At 46.9% G+C, this 22,470-nt stretch overlaps 1 protein-coding gene and 1 long non-coding RNA gene across 2 annotated transcripts in view; one reads left to right on the forward strand and one right to left on the reverse strand.

Annotated features, from left to right (window-relative positions):
* LOC309545008 (uncharacterized protein) overlaps positions 1-9,470 on the reverse strand; it is a 95,274-nt gene extending 85,804 nt beyond the window's left edge. The window contains exon 1 of the mRNA XM_082244081.1: positions 9,373-9,470. Coding sequence (XP_082100207.1) covers positions 9,373-9,430 — 58 coding nt within the window. The 5' untranslated portion in view covers positions 9,431-9,470. The remainder of the gene's footprint in view (positions 1-9,372) is intronic.
* The window catches only part of LOC309545009, a 338,928-nt gene that overhangs the window by 285,720 nt on the left and 30,738 nt on the right, over positions 1-22,470 (forward strand). The gene's annotated exons all lie outside the window — the stretch shown is intronic.

Consider the following 22,470-nt stretch of genomic DNA (forward strand, 5'->3'; position numbering starts at 1 on the left):
CCAATTTGCATGACCATAGTCACCTGGGCCAAATTCAATGCCTAGAACTCTAATTTTTTGTTGGGGCTCCGGGAAGTCATCCGGGAGAACAAAGCCCTCACCTTCCACGCCCATCCAGAAAGCTTCACACTTGTCCTGGTTGACCTTTGAACCTGATGCTTCCGCATACTGCCTTGTCACTGAGACCACCTCCTGCGCTTCCCCAGTCCCAGAGACAAAAACAGAAACGTCATCAGCATAAGCCACAACCTTCAAAGGAGGCTCACCAGCGATGCCCAAAGGTACCCCACACAATGGTCCACTCTCTAGCCTTCTAATGAAGGGGTCGATTGCAAACGCATATAGCAGAGGACTCAAAGGACACCCCTGACGCACACCTGAGCCAACCACAAAGGGCTGCCCAACCCAACCATTAACCAGAGGAAAGCTTTCAGCCCCTTTGTACAAAATCTTGAGCCAATCAATGAAACCCCCCTCCAGGCCATACTTGCCAAGAAGGAGCCATAGGTACTCATGATTAACCCTATCAAAGGCCTTAGCCTGATCCAATGTCAGCAAATATTTACCCCAACCAGCAGCCCTACAACGCTCCAAGGCCTCCCGGACAGCTAACACAGCTGAGAAAGTGCTTCTTCCCTGGATTGCGCAGTGCTGGTGATGGGATAACAAATCGCCTGCCACTGATGATAATCGCCAGAAAAAAATCTTTGCCAGTATCTTTCTATCGACATTAAGAAGGCTAATGGGGCGCCAATTCTCAATCATCGAAGGATCTTTGCCCTTTGACAGAAGAACCACTGCAGATTGCCTCATGGAAGGAGGGAGAGAACCCTCATGCAAACAGCCATTAAAAACCTCCGCAAGGTGTGAAGCCAGGATCTTCTTAAAACATTTATAAAATTCGGCTGTCAAACCATCTGGCCCTGGCGTTTTCCTGATGGCTAGTTTATCAATAGCCTGGATCACCTCATCTGCAGTGATTTCATCTGTCAAATTCATCAAAGGAACAATATTTTCCAGACCTGGCGTAGAGTCCAAAAAACTCAACATCCCTGTCCGATCAAGGTTCTTTCCTCCCAGGAGATCAGCATAGTATGACCTGACGACCTCCAGGATCCCTGACCTAGACTTCGTCAGAGAGCCCGTACTGTCCTTCAGGCCATTGACCGTCTTAACTGCTACGCTCTGTTTACAATTCTGGTAAGGGTCAGGCGAATGGTATTTCCCATAGTCCCTTTCCTGAACCAAAGAGACGTGCCGGTCATATTGATGGGTCCTCAGGAGGAGCTTCACCTCAGAGATCGCCCCAGAATCTCCTCCATTCGATACAAGGCGGTCAAGTTTCCTCCGCAAACGCTGGTAGGTGATATACTTATCTTGCTGTCTCTTTCTCCCTATGGCCTTGAAAAGCCTAACAGTCCGCTGTTTTATAAGCTCCCACCATTCTGACTTACTGTTGCAAAAGTCTAGGATAGTTACCTGTGCCTGAAAAAATTCCTCAAAGGATTGTCTTACTTCCTCGTCATCCAGGAGGGCCGAATTCAATCTCCAGATACCCCTCCCCCTAGGTGGCACGCCTGAGGCATTCAGAGTCAAATATAGAATACAGTGATCAGAAAACTCCACTGCCCGACAAACAGGTGCCGAAAAAGCAGAGTCCTCCTTTAAAAAAAACCTATCTATCCTACTCTGACTATTACCTCGCTGAAAAGTGAACCCCGTGCTGTCTGGGCAGCGCTTAATGTGCACATCTACCAGACCTGCTTCCCTAACCATTGCATTCAGGAAAAGGCTGTCATAGCCCAGCTTATCTCTGAAACCTCTCCTGTCTTTAGGCCTAGTAATGGTGTTGAAGTCACCTCCAAAGATAACCTGCTGAGCCGTAAAAAGAAAAGGCTTAATCTTTGTAAAGAGGCATTTCCTGTCCCATTTTGTCTGGGGACCATAGATGTTAATCAGGCGCAGGTCCTGCCCCCTCACAGAGACATCCAAAATCATGCATCTCCCAATCTCTACCTCAATTACCCGTCGGCATGTTACCATACCAGAAAAAAGGACCGCAACCCCGCTGTAAGGCTCGGCCGCAAGAGACCAAAAGGAGGGACCACGCTTCCACTCCTTCTTTGCCAGATGTATATCAGCCAGATTACTGAGATGAGTCTCTTGCAAAAACAAAATGTCAGCATCAAACTCGCTGAGCAAAAATAAGGCCATATGACGAGCACTCACTGATTTTAAGCTGGCAACATTAATGGTTGCCACTTTTAACGGAGTGGGAACTGCCATTAGGATAATTGAGGCAGCCGTTTCTTAGCCTGACTACTCTCTCTCCCTGGAGAACCAGTGCGCTTCAATGCACCCTGGGACTCATCATCCATAGAAGACGCCGTACTCAACGAGTCCCATTCATCGTCATCATCTGACAGGACCCCAAACTTATTTTTCAAGGGCAAAACCTTAGGACTTTGGGCAACTGAACACCTTTTTTTTTTTCTTTTGCCCTTCTTCCTTTTCTCCTCCAACCATTCCACATCATCCTTGGACAAACTGCAAATTACAGTCTCCCCACTCTTAGCCTCCCCTTCACCCCCACTCTCCCTTACCTTATCTGCCACCAGGCCAGCCTCTTCACCATTTTCCCCACTCCTCTGCATCCCCTGGTCCCCAATAGAAGCCCTGAAATGTCGAGGGGGTGGGACTGGCACTGCACTTGATGCCCCTGCATCAGCACCTCTTGCGGCCTCTGCAATTTTGGAGGACATAGACACAGAAGGATTGGACACATTCTCGGTAACTGATACATGCAAACGCACAGACTGGGGCACCACAGATTTGGAAGACACTGACACACTGGGAATTGGCACAGACTGGGAAATCACAGACTGGGAAGACACAGGCACACTAGGCAAACGCACAGACTGGGAAGACACAGGCACACTAGGCAAACGCACAGACTGGGAAGACACAGGCACACTGGGCATTGGCACAGACTCAGAGGGAATCGCAGGCACCCTAGCTGCTGAGCTCTGAGCATCCTCCATGTCCAGGCGGAAGAACTCTCTCATGAGCTCAGGCTGGTTATGCATTGCCTCGGGACACTGGCTATAAGGATGCCCAACCGAATTGCACAAGTTGCACCTTATAATGTTGCAATCCTTTGCCAAATGCCCTAAATCCTGACACAGAGAGCATTTCATCACTGGACAGGAGGATGCAAAGTGCCCTTTATCCCCACATTTATTACACAGTTTTGGCTGGCCTGGATAAAAGATGGTCAGCCTGTCCCTTCCCAGGAAAGCTGAGGATGGCAGATGCTGGATGACATTATCAATAACCCTCAGTTTTAGCTGCACAGACCATCCCCCCGTCCATATTCCTCGGTCATCCATAATTTTGTGTAAGGGGCTCAGGATGTCTCCATATCTCCTCAGCCATACAGATAAATCCCCTTGTGGTATGGACTCATTGCGCACAAGAATCGTCACCATTTTAATAAGTGGCTGACGTGACACAACTTTGGGGATGAGCCCTCTCCAGTCCGGCAGGCTCCTACACACATGTTCATATTTCTCCCAAAATATGTCCAAAGACTCCGGACGGATAAAGGACAAATCATACTCATAGGAGCCGGTCGGACTGATCAGGGCGAAGATATCTTCGGGTCTAAACCCCATCTGCAGAATCTTATCAACCACAGCTCTCCTATATGGGGGAATACCTTCGCCTTCCCATCTGAGCTGAACCACATTCCTCCTTTTAAATAGTGAGGAAGATAAACCATTTCCATGCTCCCCCCTACCAGATCCTGTAGCAGCACCAGCATAGGTTTTCCTCCCAGACATACCAGTAATTACAGCATTGTCCTTAGACACAACCACACCTGCTGACAAGGAGCCTGAATCAACCCTTGCAGTCTTTGGAGCAGCAGAGACAAGACCCACCCCCTCCCCCTTCTCTGAGCACTCAGCTGCTTTCCTGGGTTCAATCACAGTTTTTTTTACTGCAGAATCCCCAACAGTTGTAGCACTACTGCTCCCAGCATCTCCTGCACCATTTTCAGGAACAACAGCTTTATCTGGGTCAGGAAAAGCCTTTGCAATGTCCGTGGTGCTCCTCTCTGCAGACACTTCAACCAAAAGCTCAAAGTTATTTTCAGTTTTCCCACCAATCGCATTTAAAGTTTTTTTAGCAGGTGCATCAGGTTGCACTGCATGCTGCACATTGTCTATGGGTGTGGGCTGACAGCCCATAGCACTACAACCCTCAGCAAGCACATTGTCATTAAAGTTCACATCACCACCTTGCACACACACTGTACCTGCTTGCTGTGTTGTTACCTCTGCAGTGTCATGGCTGATGGTGGGATCAAACTTCCTCCTGGTTGTTGCAGGCTTCATGGTGAATGTTCCTCTCTCCACAGGTCTCTCTTTCATAGGGCGAGGAACGGTATCCATATCCTCATCTGAGGAATCCGCAGAAAAATGTAACTTTCTTCCATCCAGAGGGGTTTCCAGCTCAGCGATGAACTCCAACATGCCAGTACCCCCCTCAACCTCCTGCTCAGATGTTCCACATTGCTGCTGCAGAGGGAGGGAGACAGAGGCCTCCGCCATTGGGGGCTCAGCAGATGTCTGAGGTGTTGAAGAGCTGGGCTCATCCTCCGGGCCCACTTTCTCACTCTCTGCTGACTCTGTCGGTACCTGAATCTCCTCACTGGCTGGGTCACTCTCCATGCTGGAAACGGTTCCTCTCCTCATACGGCTGAAACGTTCCTCATTCCTGTATTTTTCCTTAAAAGCTCCGCTACTTTCCTTCAGAGAGCTCACCAACTCTTTCTGCTTCCTCAAAGCTTGCTCCAAGTCCTTTAATTCAGGCCTCAGAGCCGGTCTCTTCTTACTGTACAGTTTGGCACAATACAACTTTTTCTTTTTAAATTCAGTTTTTAAAGCTGCCAATTTCTCCTCCTCTTTCTCAATCCTTGTCAGCTTGTCCACAATCCTCCGTCTAAAGGTAGATAGGGATTCACCCCTCCTTGGGCCGAGCTCCATGTCTTCCATAGGCTGAGGCCTAGTCTCAGGCCTATCCAGGGGGCCCCCGCCGGGGTCCTCCCCAGGATCCAGCATCCCTCCTGGGGCAGAGAAACAACTCTAGCCCCTGGCTTCTGGAAGCACACGAGCTAAGGAATCAGCAACCTCACACCTCGCTGTCAGGGAGTGGAATGGCAGTTTCCCACCATCCCTGTGCTGAGTTCCCAGGTCTGTACACCTGCTATGTCTATTATAAGGAGTTCCTACCATCCCTGTGCTGAGTTCCTATGTCTGTACACCTGCTATGTCCATTATGAGGAGTTCCCACCATCCCTGTGCTGAGTTCCTGGGTCTGTACACCCGCTATGTCCATTATCAGGAGTTCCCACCATCCCTGTGCTGAGTTCCCGGGTCTGTACACCCGCTATGTCCATTATCAGGAGTTCCCACCATCCCTGTTCTGAGTTCCTGGGTCTGTACATCTGCTATGTCAATTATGAGGAGTTTCCACCATCCCTGTGCTGAGTTCCTAGGTCTGTACACCTGCTATGTCCATTATGAGGGGTTACTTTTGTTTATTGAAAAATCTTACAAACAACAACTTATAAACAATAAAACCATAATAAATAACATATTTACAAAATAATTGAATATAACTTTACAAAACCAAAAAACAAAAACAAACAAGAACATAATAAACAAAATTGCGCACAGCATAAACCCTACGAGAGAGCCAGACTAAGGAACATCACCGTCACCATGCATGGAGCCTTTTATCAAAAATATATTTTATCTGAAAATCTAGGGGAGTGAAGCAAGGACAGAAAGAAAAGCCGCACACCCCGAGATCAACAGGCAGCAGCTACAGAGTCCTGATATTCCTCCGCGCCTTTATCCAGGCCTCCTGCTGCCACCCGTCTTTCTCAAGACCCCGAATCTTCCCAACCTCACCCAGAATGTCCTGCACCACCACCTCGACAGGAAGGACTTTACTTCGTAAGGAAACCTGGCACCGTGCACTCCACGTGAAATAACAGACTTCTAGACTAACTAGAAAAAGTGTTTCCAAATCATAATCCTGGCGAGTCTGGAATGCCCCATACACCCACTCTGCATAACTGATATGGAGGAGGAAGGGTACACTCAGAGCCCTCCCTACCCTCTTGTACACCTCTATATTAAAAGGGCACTGAAGCAGAAAATGATCCATGGACTCCACCGCTCCTCCACACTCTACTCTCGGGCAGCCCCGATCACTCACAGAAGGAAACTTCAGGTTTCCCTTCACATATAGTTTTCCATGGAAAGCGAGCCAATCCTGATCCCTAAACTTCATCGGGATTCTCTCCAAATTAATCAAACGCAAACCCTCCCCCAAAACCTGGCTTGGGCAATCCCTTAAGGTCAGTGGTTCGCAAAAAACAGAGCTCATGATCTGATTTTCAAGAAGTTTCCTTGGAAGAGATCTGACCTCCCCTGCTGTTATTTGCCACTGCCAAAGTATTTTCAAAGACAGGGCAACATAAGCTGGGAGCTTATCATGCTTGACCCTCAGGCTTTTCACTGGCCCACCATTTTCCCAGTTTCGCAGACTGGAAAATACCCACCCACCCAGGCGGTCTCTCTGCCAGCATGTTACCCAGGTTGTACTTTACAAACATCAAAGAAAAAAAGACTACAGGGTTGATCGTTACTAGACCACCCTCCCGCCTAGGTAGATAAGTCACACTCCTTTTGACAAGGTTTATTCTGTTCCCCCATAACAGCTGGAAGAAACAACTATAGATCCTGGTATAGAGAGACACTGGCAAAACGCAGACAAAACTGAAATACAGAAAAATTGGAATCAGGTAACCTTTGATCAGATCAACCTTTTCCTTTAAGGAAAACCGCCAACTTTTCCAGCTCGCCACCTTGGCATTGACATTCTCCAGCCTGTTCACCCAATTTGCATGACCATAGTCACCTGGGCCAAATTCAATGCCTAGAACAGCGACGATTCTACGACTGAGCTCAGCGATGTGCGGACTTGGTGCTCTATTGACTGCGGTTCAGATCAAGCAGTGCCCCCAAGATTCCCATTTACTGGAGCACCTGGTATGAAAGTTGACGTTGACCATGACAACCCCTTGGCATACCTACAATTATTTCTGACCGATGAGGTTATTGAAAAAATAGTTACCGAGACAAACCGCTACAAAGAGCAACAATGCTCTATGCATCGGAAGTTTGCAAGATGCAGAAAGTGGGAACCACTGACCAAAGGTGACATTTGGAAATTTCTGGGCCTAGTAATTCTTCAGAGAGTGGTGGGGAAATCCCTGCAGAAGTGGTATTGGACAACCAATACATTACTTGTCACTCCATTCTTTGGCACAGTCATGTCAGAGTACAGATTCTCCCTCAAAATGAAATATCTCCACTTCCAAAACAACGAAGAATTTGATGAAATGTATTATTATTATATTGTAGCACTGCCCCTATGGAGCTGCTGAGTGTGGATTCCCCTGGGTTACCCATAGCAACAGCCTGTAGAAAGTTATGACTTTAAGACTTGACTCAGACAATGAACAGTCCAGGGGATTTGTTTTTTTGTGTTTTATTTTAGATCTTGGAAGGGAGAATGGATGAATGGGACACTCCAACTGTAACTATGCACAATTTCTGAGGACAACTGATTGTAGTGTGTGCGGCAAGGCCGCTGCTTTACCTTGCCACTGAAGTGAAGTAAAAGATATGTTCCTAAATGAATTCCTCTTCAGGGTCCTAATCTGGCACCCCCTTTCTCACTTCCCGTGCATGCTAGCCCTTGTCCACTGACTCCACTGGAGTGGTCCCCTTCCCTGGCAAGCTTCCCGATACTCACGGACACTGTTTTTTTCCTGGGTTGCTCTGCCTTCAGCTCCACTCGTCAGTATCCTGGACCTCCTGGCTCAGCATCACACTCTTGGTCCACTAGGCCTACTGCCTGTGACCACCTTTCTTGCTGACCGGAGAAGAGACGGCCGTCACCCTCCTCCTGGGACCTGGCTTCCCACCCAAAGACCTCCTGTCACATGTGCCCCCGGCTTTTATGACCTAACCCAGAATGCACCACTGTTGTGCCAACCCACTGGGGCAGCCACAAAAGCCTGTATGTCACTGGCTGGGTTTCCTACACTGTCCAACAGGCTCTCCCATTGGATACAGTGGGGACACTCCCTCAGACCAGACGAATCACACCCTGGACACATGCAACAGGCAGAACTAACAACCAGGCTCCCCTGATAAGCAGATAGAGCTGCTAAGCTTTTACCAACCTAGCACTTACCTAGGAGGGTGCTACATCATTATAATTTATGATTTCATGTTTCAAACTTTATCATACCCAGGATGTCTACTAGACTCTTGTTTGGACAGATTAAAGTGAGTTATTCCTGAGCATTACAGGCCTAAAATATAAAGCAACAGATTTTGATGCAAAACAATGTATCGCTTTTAGCACAACAATTCTGACATAATCAGACCCCCAGGGGGGTTAAGGTGTATTTAAAAAAAAAAAAAAAATTGCTGCACAAATACCGTGTGATATTAAAAAAACTGCAACACCCACCATTTTATTTTCTAAGGCCTTTGCTTAAAAAAGAAATAATGTTTGTGGATTCCAAGTAATTTTCTAGCAAACAAAGACAGATTTCTCTGTATGACAGAAATGTCATAATTGGCCTGGGGGGTTAAGTCTTTAAAATAATGTAAAGTATCCAAATACAAAGAATCCATTTCCCAGCTGCAGACTAAGGCCTCTATCACGCCAGCGGATCTGCTTGGTCAGACTCCAATAGTTTAGCGGGGATCACTCCGTTGATCCCGCTGTGCAGGCAGATGACAGGTCCATCTTCGCTCTCTGTGCTGAGACGGACCTGTCAGAGTCCCGCTCTCCTCTATGGGGAGATCGGATGAAAATGGACAGCCTGTCAGTTTTCATCCAATCAGACCCGCTGGACGGATGGCGAACGTCTGTTTTTAGAGGATCTTGTTGGATCTGATGCCAAGTGGGTGTCAGTGGACACATGGACACACGTCTGCTGACATCCACCTCCCCACAGAGGAGAACTGGTGGCCCAATCAGGTCCACCTGAAAAACAGACAGGCGGACCTGATCGGTCCGATAGTGTGAAAGGGGCCTAAACCTCTGTCCTTCCAGCCTCCCGTTTTTTGTATCAACCATAAAGTGACCTTCCGGTGAAATTTTGTTGGTATCCCAATGAAGAATGGCCCCAATATTAAAACCACTTGTATGAAAATCCATCTCCATGCAACGCTACTAGAACTACCCCTAGAACTGGCCTAGGTTGTACATACTGACCTTTCTGTGGCGGGAGGGCAGTTCGGGAAAACCTCAGGTCAGCGTAGACCACAGCCATGTGTGCTCATCAATGGCAGCTCGTCTCTGGTGGTTATACCGATATTTAGGGTAGATTACATTCTTCAGACATTGAAGCTGAACTCACAGTGGGCAGCCATGTGGAAATGTATATTTACATACTGGGCACAGTTTCCTGTGTATGTGAGGTTTCACTGGTGTGGGTGCAAAAAGTTCAAATAATGTCACCAAAACAAAACTCTACACCTGAAAAGGGAAGCAGGACATGTCAGTCAATGCTCAGAACCAAGATTCTTCTTATAAAAAGAATACTCCACCGTTATATTTGGGGCCATTTTGGTCTCTTGTTACTGGAAGAGCAAGGTGGTCTCTTGGTTGCCTAGTAGTTGATGTGGCCATGACCTGGTGGGTTCTGCTGGATGGCACCAATCAACAGAATATCATAGAAGATAAAGGAAGTTGGGCCCCCATGTTGTGTTGTGAGATCCTGGGCATGTGTACAGGTGAGGGCACCACACTCAAAGCTCCAGCTTCTCTGAGACCCGAGAATGGTATAACCATTGGGTGGTATCCGGGGTGGTCAATCCGGAGGGATTATGACATGGAGGACAACCCGGCCAGTTGTGCCAACTGTTCAAAAACTCTCCATTTGTATAAGATGATACAAGTAGTTTCATATTTTCTCAGAAGATACATTATTTAACCGGTTCCCGACCGGCCGCCGCATATATACTGCGGCAATGTGGCTCTCCTGCGCAAACCGATGTAGGGCTACGTCGGTCACGAGCAGGAAGCTAGGGAAGTGGCAGCGGGGAAGCCTATGCGTGTGTCAGGTGGCTCCGATTGCCGCCTGACACCTGCGATCGCTCCCCGCTGAGAGAGAAGGACGGTCGGATGTTGTAAACACAGCTGACCATTCTTCTCCCTGGAATGATCACAGAGCTTCTACTGTATATAGGATCACAGGTCTCTGTGTTCATTTCACAAGCCACGCCCCCACAGTTAGAATCACTCCCCTAGGCTCACATTTAACCCCTTCATCACCCACAGTGTTAACCCCTTCCCTGCCAGTGTCATAAGTGCCAGAAGTCGTTAAATAGTCTAGAAGACTATTTTAATTCTTGCTGCACTTCTGAGAAATTTTCATGAACTCTTTGGCCTAATGTACACTGCTGCTGATAAACGGACGTTTAGGAGCAGTTAGGAATTTTTTCAGCAGCCCCTGAACTCTCCTCTCTGTTATCCTATCTGTCCATCCTTTATAGTCATTTAGAGACAGTTGAGTTTAGTGGCATTTTTTTTTTTACCACTTGCCAACTGCCCGCCGCTGATATACTGCAGTAGGCTGGCTCGGCTGTGCGAACCACCGTACCTAAACGGCGGTTCGTGGCAGCACTCCTGGGGGCCACCCCCCATTAGGCAGAAGGGAAGCCGATCCAAGGGGTCACCGGGCACCTGCGATCGCTCCCCGTGGGGAGAGAACGACGGTCTGGAATGATCATAGAGCTACTGTGATCCTCCTATTTAGGATCACAGGGCTCTGTGTTGATTCCACAAGTCCCTCCCCCATACAGTTCAAAAACACCCCCTAGGCTCACACTTAACCCTTTGATCGCCCCTGGTGCTAACCCCTTCCCTGCAAGTGTCATTAGTACAGTGACAGTGCATATTTTTAGCACTGATTGCTGTAGTAATGTCACTGGTACCCCCAAAAGTGTCAAAAAAGGCAGTTTGGAGTCCGATCTGTCCGCCGCAATGTCGCAGTCCCGCAAAAAAAATCGCAATAAAATAAATAAATAAAAATGACATAAATCTTTCCCGTAGTTAGTAGATGCGATAACTTTTGCGCAAACCAATCAAAATACGCTTATTGGGATTTTTTTTTGCCAAAAATATGTAGCAGAAAACAAATTGGCCTAAAAGGATGAAAAATGTTTTGGGGATGTTATATAGCAGAATGTGAAAAAATATATATTTTTTCAGAATTGTCGCTCTTTTTTTGTTTATAGCGCAATAAACAAAAATTGCAGAGGTGATCAAATACCACCAAAAGAAAGCTCTATTTGTGGGGAAAAAAGGACATCAATGTTATTTAGGTACAGCGTCGCACATCTGTGCAATTGTCTGTTAAAATAATGCAGAGCCGAATCCCAGAAAATGGCCTGGTCATTAAGAGGGCAAAATCACACGGTTCAGTAGTGGTTAAAGCAAAAAAATTGCGTTCAGACAGAAGTTTATCGGCATTTGAAACGCCAAATGCTTGTAACAGCGTGCAAACGCGTCTAAACGCGTTCATAAGTGTTTCCTTTATAGGGGTTAACCCAGGGGCGATCAAAGGGTTAAGTGTGAGCCTAGATGGTGCTTTCTAACTCTGTAATATCAACACAGAGACCTGTGTTCCTAAATAGGAGGATCACAGGAGCTCTGTGTTGATACCAGAGAGAACAAAGGTCAGGTGTGTTTACAACAGAAGACTGCCGTTCTCTCTTTAGAGGGAGCGATCATTGGTGCCGGAGGTGCGCTCCCGCGCCTGCGCCCACTCATCAGTGGGGAAGCCAAGGCACAAGGCCTCAGCTTCCCCACTGGTGAGTGGGCACGGGCACGTGCCTCCAGTGGCCCATGCGCGCCCACAGGATCGCTCCCGCGAACCAACGTACAGGTACGGCGTATAACTGCGGCGGCTGGTCGGCAAGTGGTTAATAAGTGATGTGGGTCCTGGTGGCCCTCGGCTATCTTTCTTACAAAGGTGGAGGAGCACAAATAAGCACATCTCTATAAGAAGAATACTAAGAGCTTATCACATGTGGGGATTTGAAGAATTCAGGTAATATTGATTGTTTAAAAATTTTGTGTATTGTTATGTTTTCTGTATTTCTTTTTAATTGAGTTTGGCTTTCTTAACCAGTTGCTGACCGCCTCCTGTATATTTACTGTGGCAGGCTGGCTCGTACAGGCAAAGCGACGTAAGGATACGTCGCTCGCCTGGGAGGAGCTAGGGGGCGAGCGCGCACCGCCAACAGCGCGCTCCCGCCCCCACTCGTCAGCGGGGAAGCTGATGCCTGTGTCAGGTGGCTCCGATTGCCGCCTGACACCCGCGATCAGGTGATCAAATACCACCAAAAGAAAGCTCTATTTATGGGAAAAAAGGACATCAATTTTATTTGGGTACAGCGTCGCAGGACCGCGCAATTGTCCGTTAAAATGACGCAGTGCCGAATCCCAAAAAATGGCCTGGTCATTAAGGGGGGAAAATCTTCTAGTCCAGAAGTGGTTAACAAGTCAACAGAAAGCAGGATAGTGGATTCTAGCCACTTTACCACCAGAGGATTTTCCTGCTTTACGTCCAGGCAACTTTTTACAACTTGGCACTGCACGACTTTAACTGACAATTGCGCGGTCATGCAATGCCGTACCCAAACTAAATTTACATCCTTTTTTTCCCACAAACAGAGCTTCCTTTTGGTGGTATTTGATCACCTCTGCGCTTTTCATTTTTTGCGATATTAATAAAAAAATAGCTAAAATTTTGCAAACAAATTGACATTTTCTACTTTTACAGGTAAAAAATATCCAATATATTCAATTTTTGTCATATATTTAGGCCAAAATGTATTTAGCTACATGTCTTTGACAAAAAAATTCTCAATGAGCGTATTTTTAACCGGAAGACCGGAAGATTTTACCCCATTCCTGACCAGGCCATATTTTGCGACTCGGCACTGCGTTAATTTAACGGACAATTGCGCGGTCGTGCGACGCTGTACCCAAATTAAATTTAGGTCTTTTTTCCCCCCCACAAATAGAGCTTTATTTTGGTGGTATTTGATCTCTTGTGCGATTTTTAATTTTTGAAAAAAAGAGCGACAATTTTGAAAAAAAAACAACAATATTTTTCACATTCTACTAAATTAAAAAATCAAAATTTTTTAACATCTTAGGGCAATTTGTTTTCTGCTACATATTTTTGGTAAAAAAAAATTATAATAGGCGTATTTTGATTGGTTTGCGCAAACGTTATCGCGTTTACTAACTACGGGAATGATTTTTTAATTTTTATTGTTTTTTTTTTTTTTTTTTACTAGTAATGGCGGCGATCTGCAATTTATTTGCGGGACTGTGACATTGCGGCGGACAGATCGGACCCCTATCTGACATTTTTGAAACTTTTGGGGTACTAGTGACATTACTACAGTAATCAGTGCTATAAATATGCACTGTTACTGTAATAATGACACTGGCAGGGAAGGGGTTAAGTTTATTGGTGATCAAGGGTTTAATGTGTGCCTCATGCTTACTGACATGTGTGGGGGGAGGGGGTTGTGTGACACAGACAGAGATTGCAGGTTCAGCTATGCTGAATCCTGTGATCTGTCACTGTCTGTCACAGAGAAGATCCGCCTGCTTTGTTTACACAAGTGGGTGGATTTCCTCACTCGATCCCCGACAATTGGGGAAGAGCGGTGGTGATCACTGCCTCTCCTCCCCTGGCCCGACTCCCGCTGTGTCTGAATACAGCGGGAGCGAGCCTCCGGCGGCGCGCGTGCGCCACCAAGAAGGGGCGTTGTCCAGCGACGTAGGTCTACGTCGCTGGACGATAACGAGCCACTTTGCCGCAGTACCAGCTCAGTGAGCGGTCGGCAAGTGGCTAGTCTGTATTAGCAACCAGTGACGATATGGAAAGCTATTGTTCCCTGGCACACTTCTAAAAATGACAATGGATGTAAAAAAAGGTTTGCCGATCCCTATGAGTAAGCTCCGGTGGGCGGAGTAAAATGTGTTAAGGGGCGTGGCCTGGTGGGGGGTCCAGACTGAGGCTGCCATTCACTATCACACAGCAGGCTTTGACTTGATGTGCGGCCCCCGGGGACACCCATCATTCTCTACCATTACTTGGATCATAGAGGAGCGCCCTTCCTTGCCAGCACTCGGTGGGCACAGGACTTCATTCCCATACAGCCTAAAAAGCTCACACACATTTCTTGGTTCGCATCGATACTGAGCTTTGGGGAATTTTTATAAAATTTGGAGACATTTTAGGAAGTGAAACATTTGTTGCTTTACTCCGATGTGCTCTGAAGGTTTCTCTCTCACTTCATGTGTTGTTTTGCAATGTAAACTCATAGAGACTTTAAACTTCATAGAGTTTCTCGTATCACAGAAAATGAAATCAGGAATAGTTGGTTTGAGTGATTTCATGCTTTAGTCTCCAGGGATGGAGTCAGAATTGGTGTTATAGAAAAGTATTACAGTATAAATGTAGCGCTGTTCCCGCAGGAACTGCTAAGTATTGTCTTGAGGGGCTCCCCTGGTTACCGGCTCTCCATTGCCTTTGGAATAAGTCTCTGGATCCCACCTTGTTTCTGATAGTTCATTACATGAACGAATAGTCTAGGGGTGTTGTTTTGGATACTCCAATTGAACTATTCACATTGGTTGAGGACTTCTATCTTTAGGACTTTGCTTTAGAACAGCCAGGCGATTAATCCACACTGCCACAAGAGTAGATGGGGTTAAGTCTCTTGCCCTCTTTGCTCCCTGACAAGACGACTTGATGGATGATAGCTTATCTTCAGGGCACTCTCACTAGCATCCTCTTCCCCACTGACACCTTACACTGACTATCCTAGGAGCAGGGGTGGCTCCCTTCAGGTCAGGCCCCTTGACACGAGTTTCTATACTCGCTGTACTGCAGAGACAGATCCTCCAGTGTCTCCCCTCTCAGTCAGGTTCTCTGGACCTCTGGTTTCAGCTCCTCACTGCTACTCTTCAGGCCCTCAGGACGACCCCCTGAGGCCGCATGGCACCTCTACAGAGGAGGAGGCAGCCATCCCCTCCCTCTGGGAGTCCACTACCCGGCCAATAGACCTTGAGCACATGTGCTCCTGGCATTTATACAGTATCCCAACATGCACTAAGGGAAACTTTTACCTCTGCCAATCATCAGGACTGTATTAAAAGCCCATGCACCCATTCATCAGGTTTCCTCCCACTGTCCAAAATGCCTCCCTACTGGACCAGTGTGAAACGCACTCTAGACAGAATGAGTTGCATTCTGAGCACAATGAGAAGACCTCACTAACAGATTCTGCTCTCTGGTAGACAGAGAACAATATAGATTTACCTGCAGCTCTTCTGGTAAGCAAACCGAGCACAAACTATACTTTCTCATTAGCACCTACCTAGGAGGGTGCTACATGTAAAAATCAGAAATGCCTGGAGTAGAAGACATAAGGAGGAGGAAGATAGGCCATGACATCTCATCATCATAGCAAAACTTGGATGGAGCCCACACCTGACCTTCCCTTCCGTCATTGATCCTAACCCCATCCTCCAAAAAGAAGTACTCCTACGTCCTTTGGTTGAGGTGTGTGACAAACTCAGGACAGGGGCTTTTGGAGGGGACTGCAGGCTGGCCTCTTGCCTACTCACTTTGGGCCCTGGCTTGTGAGGGAACGCTGCTCTTTGTGAGGTGTATGCTGGGGGGACCCTTGGAGTAATGTTACTTTGGATTCAAGTCTACGTCTACCCAAGATACACAGACTCTGCGACTCTAAGCCTAGGTTCAATGTTAAAGACCTAGCTGCCTATTGCCAATAGGGGACTGCTCCGCACAGTCAGACTCATAGCAGATGCTAATATCATCAGCTCAATAGTGATGTCGCGAACCTAAAATTCGCGGTTCGCGAACGGCGAACGCGAACATCGGCAAATGTTCGCGAACCGGCGAACCGGGCGAACCGCCATAGACTTCAATAGGCAGGCGAATTTTAAAACACACAGGGACTCTTTCTGGCCACAATAGTGATGGAAAAGTTGTTTCAAGGGGACTAACACCTGGACTGTGGCATGCCGGAGAGGGATCACGCAAAAAAAAGTTCTTAAAAATTATAATTTTTTGATAGAGAGCCAATTATTGGAAAAATTAAAAAAAAATAAAAATAAAAAATTTCTTTGGATTTAGCATCTGGGGGGTCTAAAAAGTGTACCTGTGAAGTTTCAGCTCTGTAGCATGTCCAGAACCCCTTAAAAACAGCATTTTTCTTATATTTTCAGGAATATGGCTTCTCTGCGGCTGGCTTTTTCTCTTGCAGGCATTTATCGGGCATTTTTTTAGGCAGGCATGTCATTTTTTGTATTTAGTGTCTGGGGGGTCACAAAAGTGTACCTGTCAAGTTTCAGCTCTGTAGCATGTCCAGAACCCCTAAAAAACAGCATTTTTCTTATATTTTCAGGAATACGGCTTCTCTGCGGCTGGCTTTTTCTCTTGCAGGCATTTATCGGGCATTTTTTTAGGCAGGCATGTCATTTTTTGTATTTAGTGTCTGGGGGGTCTAAAAAGTGTACCTGTCAAGTTTCAGCTCAGTAGCATGTCCAGAACCCCTAAAAAACAGCATTTTTCTTATATTTTCAGGAATACGGCTTCTCTGCGGCTGGCTTTTTCTCTTGCAGGCATTTATCGGGCATTTTTTTAGGCAGGCATGTCATTTTTTGTATTTAGTGTCTGGGGGGTCACAAAAGTGTACCTGTCAAGTTTCAGCTCTGTAGCATGTCCAGAACCCCTAAAAAACAGCATTTTTCTTATATTTTCAGGAATACGGCTTCTCTGCGGCTGGCTTTTTCTCTTGCAGGCATTTATCGGGCATTTTTATAGGCAGGCATGTCATTTTTTGTATTTAGTGTCTGGGGGGTCACAAAAGTGTACCTGTCAAGTTTCAGCTCTGTAGCATGTCCAGAACCCCTAAAAAACAGCATTTTTCTTATATTTTCAGGAATACGGCTTCTCTGCGGCTGGCTTTTTCTCTTGCAGGCATTTATCGGGCATTTTTTTAGGCAGGCATGTCATTTTTTGTATTTAGTGTCTGGGGGGTCTAAAAAGTGTACCTGTCAAGTTTCAGCTCTGTAGCATGTCCAGAACCCCTAAAAAACAGCATTTTTCTTATATTTTCAGGAATACGGCTTCTCTGCGGCTGGCTTTTTCTCTTGCAGGCATTTATCGGGCATTTTTTTAGGCAGGCATGTCATTTTTTGTATTTAGTGTCTGGGGGGTCACAAAAGTGTACCTGTCAAGTTTCAGCTCTGTAGCATGTCCAGAACCCCTAAAAAACAGCATTTTTCTTATATTTTCAGGAATACGGCTTCTCTGCGGCTGGCTTTTTCTCTTGCAGGCATTTATCGGGCATTTTTTTAGGCAGGCATGTCATTTTTTGTATTTAGTGTCTGGGGGGTCTAAAAAGTGTACCTGTCAAGTTTCAGCTCTGTAGCATGTCCAGAACCCCTAAAAAACAGCATTTTTCTTATATTTTCAGGAATACGGCTTCTCTGCGGCTGGCTTTTTCTCTTGCAGGCATTTATCGGGCATTTTTTTAGGCAGGCATGTCATTTTTTGTATTTAGTGTCTGGGGGGTCACAAAAGTGTACCTGTCAAGTTTCAGCTCTGTAGCATGTCCAGAACCCCTAAAAAACAGCATTTTTCTTATATTTTCAGGAATACGGCTTCTCTGCGGCTGGCTTTTTCTCTTGCAGGCATTTATCGGGCATTTTTTTAGGCAGGCATGTCATTTTTTGTATTTAGTGTCTGGGGGGTCTAAAAAGTGTACCTGTCAAGTTTCAGCTCTGTAGCATGTCCAGAACCCCTAAAAAACAGCATTTTTCTTATATTTTCAGGAATACGGCTTCTCTGCGGCTGGCTTTTCCTCTTGCAGGCATTTATCGGGCATTTTTTTAGGCAGGCATGTCATTTTTTGTATTTAGTGTCTGGGGGGTCACAAAAGTGTACCTGTCAAGTTTCAGCTCTGTAGCATGTCCAGAACCCCTAAAAAACAGCATTTTTCTTATATTTTCAGGAATACGGCTTCTCTGCGGCTGTCTTTTTCTCTTGCAGGCATTTATCGGGCATTTTTTTAGGCAGGCATGTCATTTTTTGTATTTAGTGTCTGGGGGGTCACAAAAGTGTACCTGTCAAGTTTCAGATCTGTAGCATGTCCAGAACCCCTAAAAAACAGCATTTTTCTTATATTTTCAGGAATACGGCTTCTCTGCGGCTGTCTTTTTCTCTTGCAGGCATTTATCGGGCATTTTTTTAGGCAGGCATGTCATTTTTTGTATTTAGTGTCTGGGGGGTCACAAAAGTGTACCTGTCAAGTTTCAGCTCTGTAGCATGTCCAGAACCCCTAAAAAACAGCATGTTTCTTATATTTTCAGGAATACGGCTTCTCTGCGGCTGTCTTTTTCTCTTGCAGGCATTTATCGGGCATTTTTTTAGGCAGGCATGTCATTTTTTGTATTTAGTGTCTGGGGGGTCACAAAAGTGTACCTGTCAAGTTTCAGATCTGTAGCATGTCCAGAACCCCTAAAAAACAGCATTTTTCTTATATTTTCAGGAATACGGCTTCTCTGCGGCTGTCTTTTTCTCTTGCAGGCATTTATCGGGCATTTTTTTAGGCAGGCATGTCATTTTTTGTATTTAGTGTCTGGGGGGTCACAAAAGTGTACCTGTCAAGTTTCAGATCTGTAGCATGTCCAGAACCCCTAAAAAACAGCATTTTTCTTATATTTTCAGGAATACGGCTTCTCTGCGGCTGTCTTTTTCTCTTGCAGGCATTTATCGGGCATTTTTTTAGGCAGGCATGTCATTTTTTGTATTTAGTGTCTGGGGGGTCTAAAAAGTGTACCTGTCAAGTTTCAGCTCTGTAGTATGTCCACAACCCAAAAAAACCAGCATTTTTCTTATGATTTTTAGTAGAAAACTAATGCAGTGTCTTTCCAGCTGTCTTTTTTTCTTTCTGGCAAGCTGAAATATGATATGCCAAGGCAAACATGCCTATCAGTTGAGCTATGACACAGACAACACTGCACACATGGGGAAATATGTAAAACAAAAAACAGGAAAAGGAAATTAGGTGACGGTAACAAAACATGATATTGTGATTGGCCAAATAAAAAGTCACCTCGCGATGAGGTCGCGCCAAAGTCGCGCTAAGTCGCGCCAAAGTCACACTGGAAGCGACGCTACTTTAGTGGTAGCGGCAGTGTAAACCAGCACTAAAACATCCAGTGTGTGAATACGATCAGGTATGATGTTTTATCGGTCAAGTAGTGTAAGGGTTACGCCCGTTGCCCGCTTCACAGTGACAGACCAAACTCTGACAGACCAAACTCCCCGTTTAACAGTCAGTCAGTCCATTTGCACAACCGCAAACTCCCAATTTGCACAAGGTTGGATACCAAGCTAGCCATGTCCCGTTCCTTGTCCTCACTGACATCATTGAAGGTCTCTTCCTCCACCCAGCCACATACAACACCAAGGGTCCCCGAAAGGTGAGAACAAGCCCCCTGGGACGCCTGCTGTGGCTGGTATTCCACCTCCTCAAAGCCACCTTCCTCCTCTGACTTCTCTTCTTCAGACTCCTCTCTCTGCGTTGCCACAGGTCCAGCAATTGACAACGACAAGGCTGCTTCTGGTGGTGATGAGGACCACAACTCTTCCTCTTCATGCTCATCTACAGCCTGATCCAGTACTCTTCGCAGGGCACGCTCCAGAAAAAACGCATATGGGATGAGGTCGATGATGTTGCCTTGGGTTCGACTGACCACCAGGGTTGTCATCTCCGCAAAAGGACGCATGAGCCTACAGCCATTGTTCATGAGCATTCAGTAACGCGGCCAAAAAATACCCAGCTCCGCAGAAAGAATGAAAGAAAATGAATGTTTTTTTTTATGAAAAATTATCCTGCGGATCGCTTTTGGTCTGTACACAATGAAGCAACGACCTTATCATCTGGGGTGTGCCAACACAATCCTAGAGGTGATCGCTTCATTGTGATACGCAAGCCCCTTCACCACGACAAGGTAACGATCACGAAGGGGAATTGACACATGTATGTGCCTTTTTTTTTGTTTTTTGTTTTTTTGCAGCCACAGTGTAGCACCAGAGGCCAGAAAAATTAGGCATGTACACATGCATGAAAAAGTAGGTATTGTTGCAGCCGCTGCTGTAGCAGCGGCCTGAAAAATTGAGGTTTTAAGGCAGAAAGTGCACTAAAACATTGCTGCTTGAACCGTAGTTGGTGGCGGAGACGTCACGTAAGTCATCCGGCATGCAGAGAATGATTATATACAGCAGCGTGTGGACCATTTTTAGGCCAAGGCATCTCAGTCATCACCAGGCCTTTTTTAGTCAAATGCATCCCCCACTGTCAGTCCCTTCGGGATCCATGCCTCATTCATCTTAATAAACGTGAGGTAATCAAGACTTTTTTGACCTAGGCGACTTCTCTTCTCAGTGACAATACCTCCTGCTGCGCTGAAGGTCCTTTCTGACAGCACACTTGAAGCGGGGCAGGCCAGAAGTTCAATGGCAAACTGGGATAGCTCAGGCCACAGGTCAAGCCTGCACACCCAGTAGTCAAGGGGTTCATCGCTCCTCAGAGTGTCGATATCTGCAGTTAAGGCAAGGTAGTCTGCTACCTGTCGGTCGAGTCGTTCTCTGAGGGTGGACCCCGAAGGGCTGTGGCGATGCATAGGACTAAAAAAGCTCCGCATGTCCTCCATCAACAAGACGTCTGTAAAGCGTCCTGTCCTTGCCGGCGTGGTTGTGGTGGTAGGAGGAGGATTACTTTCACCTCTTCCCCTGTTGGATTCCCGTTGTGCTGTGACATCACCCTTATACGCTGTGTAGAGCATAGTTTTTAACTTATTTTGTAGCTGCTGCATCCTTTGCGACTGCCGGTAATTGGGTAACATGTCACAGACTTTCTGCTTATACCGGGGGTCTAGTAGCGTGGCCACCCAGTACAGGTCGTTCTCCTTCAGCCTTTTTATACGAGGGTCTCTCAACAGGCATGACAGCATGAAAGACCCCATTTGGACAAGGTTGGATGCCGAGCTACTCATGTCCAATTCCTCGTCCTCACTGATGTCATTGAAGGTGTGTTCTTCCCCCCAGCCACGTACAACACCACGGGTACCAGATAGGTGACAACGAGCACCCTGGGATGCCTGCTGTGGTTGGTGTTCCTCCTCCTCAAAGCCACATTCCTCCTCTGACTCCTCTTCCTCACACTCCTCTTCCAGTGTTGCCGCAGGTCCAGCAATCGATGGTAAGGCTGTTTCTGGTGGTGGTGATGGTGACCACAACTCTTCCTCTTCCTCTTCACGCTCATCTACGGCCTGATCCAGCACTCTTCGCAGGGCACGCTCCAGGAAAAAAACATATGGGATGATGTCGCTGATGGTGCCTTCAGTGCGACTCACTAGGTTTGTCACCTCCTCAAAAGGACGCATGAGCCTACAGGCATTGCGCATGAGCGTCCAGTAGCGTGGCAAAAAAATACCCAGCTCCGCAGAGGCTGTCCTAGCACCCCGGTCATACAAATACTCGTTGACCGCTTTTTCTTGTTGGAGCAGGCGGTCGAACATTAGCAGTGTTGAATTCCAACGTGTCGGGCTGTCGCAAATCAAGCGCCTCACTGGCATGTTGTTTCGCCGCTGAATATCTGCAAAGTGCGCCATGGCCGTGTAGGAACGCCTGAAATGGCCACACACCTTCCTGGCCTGCTTGAGGACGTCCTGTAAGCCTGGGTACTTCTGCACAAAACGTTGCACAATCAGATTCAACACATGTGCCATGCACGGCACATGTGTCAACTTGCCCAAATTCAATGCCGCCAACAAATTGCTCCCGTTGTCACACACCACTTTGCCGATCTCCAGTTGGTGCGGGGTCAGCCACTGATCCACCTGTGCATTCAGGGCGGACAGTAGTGCTGGTCCGGTGTGACTCTCTGCTTTCAGGCAAGTCAACCCCAAGACAGCGTGACACTGTCGTATCCGGCATGTGGAATAGCCCCTGGGGAGCTGGGGGGGTGCAGTTGGTGTGGAGCAAGACGCAACAGCAGAAGAGGACTCAGCCGAGGAGGTTAGCAAAGAGGATGGAGTAGGAGGAGTAGAGGAGGTGGCAGCAGGCCTGCCTGCAAGTCGTGGCGGTGTCACCAACTCCTCTGCAGCAGAGCCACGCATTCCATGCTTGGCAGCCGCCAGCAGGTTTACCCAATGCGCAGTGTACGTTATATACCTGCCCTG

Source organism: Pelophylax lessonae (genome assembly GCF_965119305.1).
Source record: "Pelophylax lessonae genome assembly, chromosome: 1".
Classification (NCBI taxonomy): Eukaryota; Metazoa; Chordata; class Amphibia; order Anura; family Ranidae; genus Pelophylax; species Pelophylax lessonae.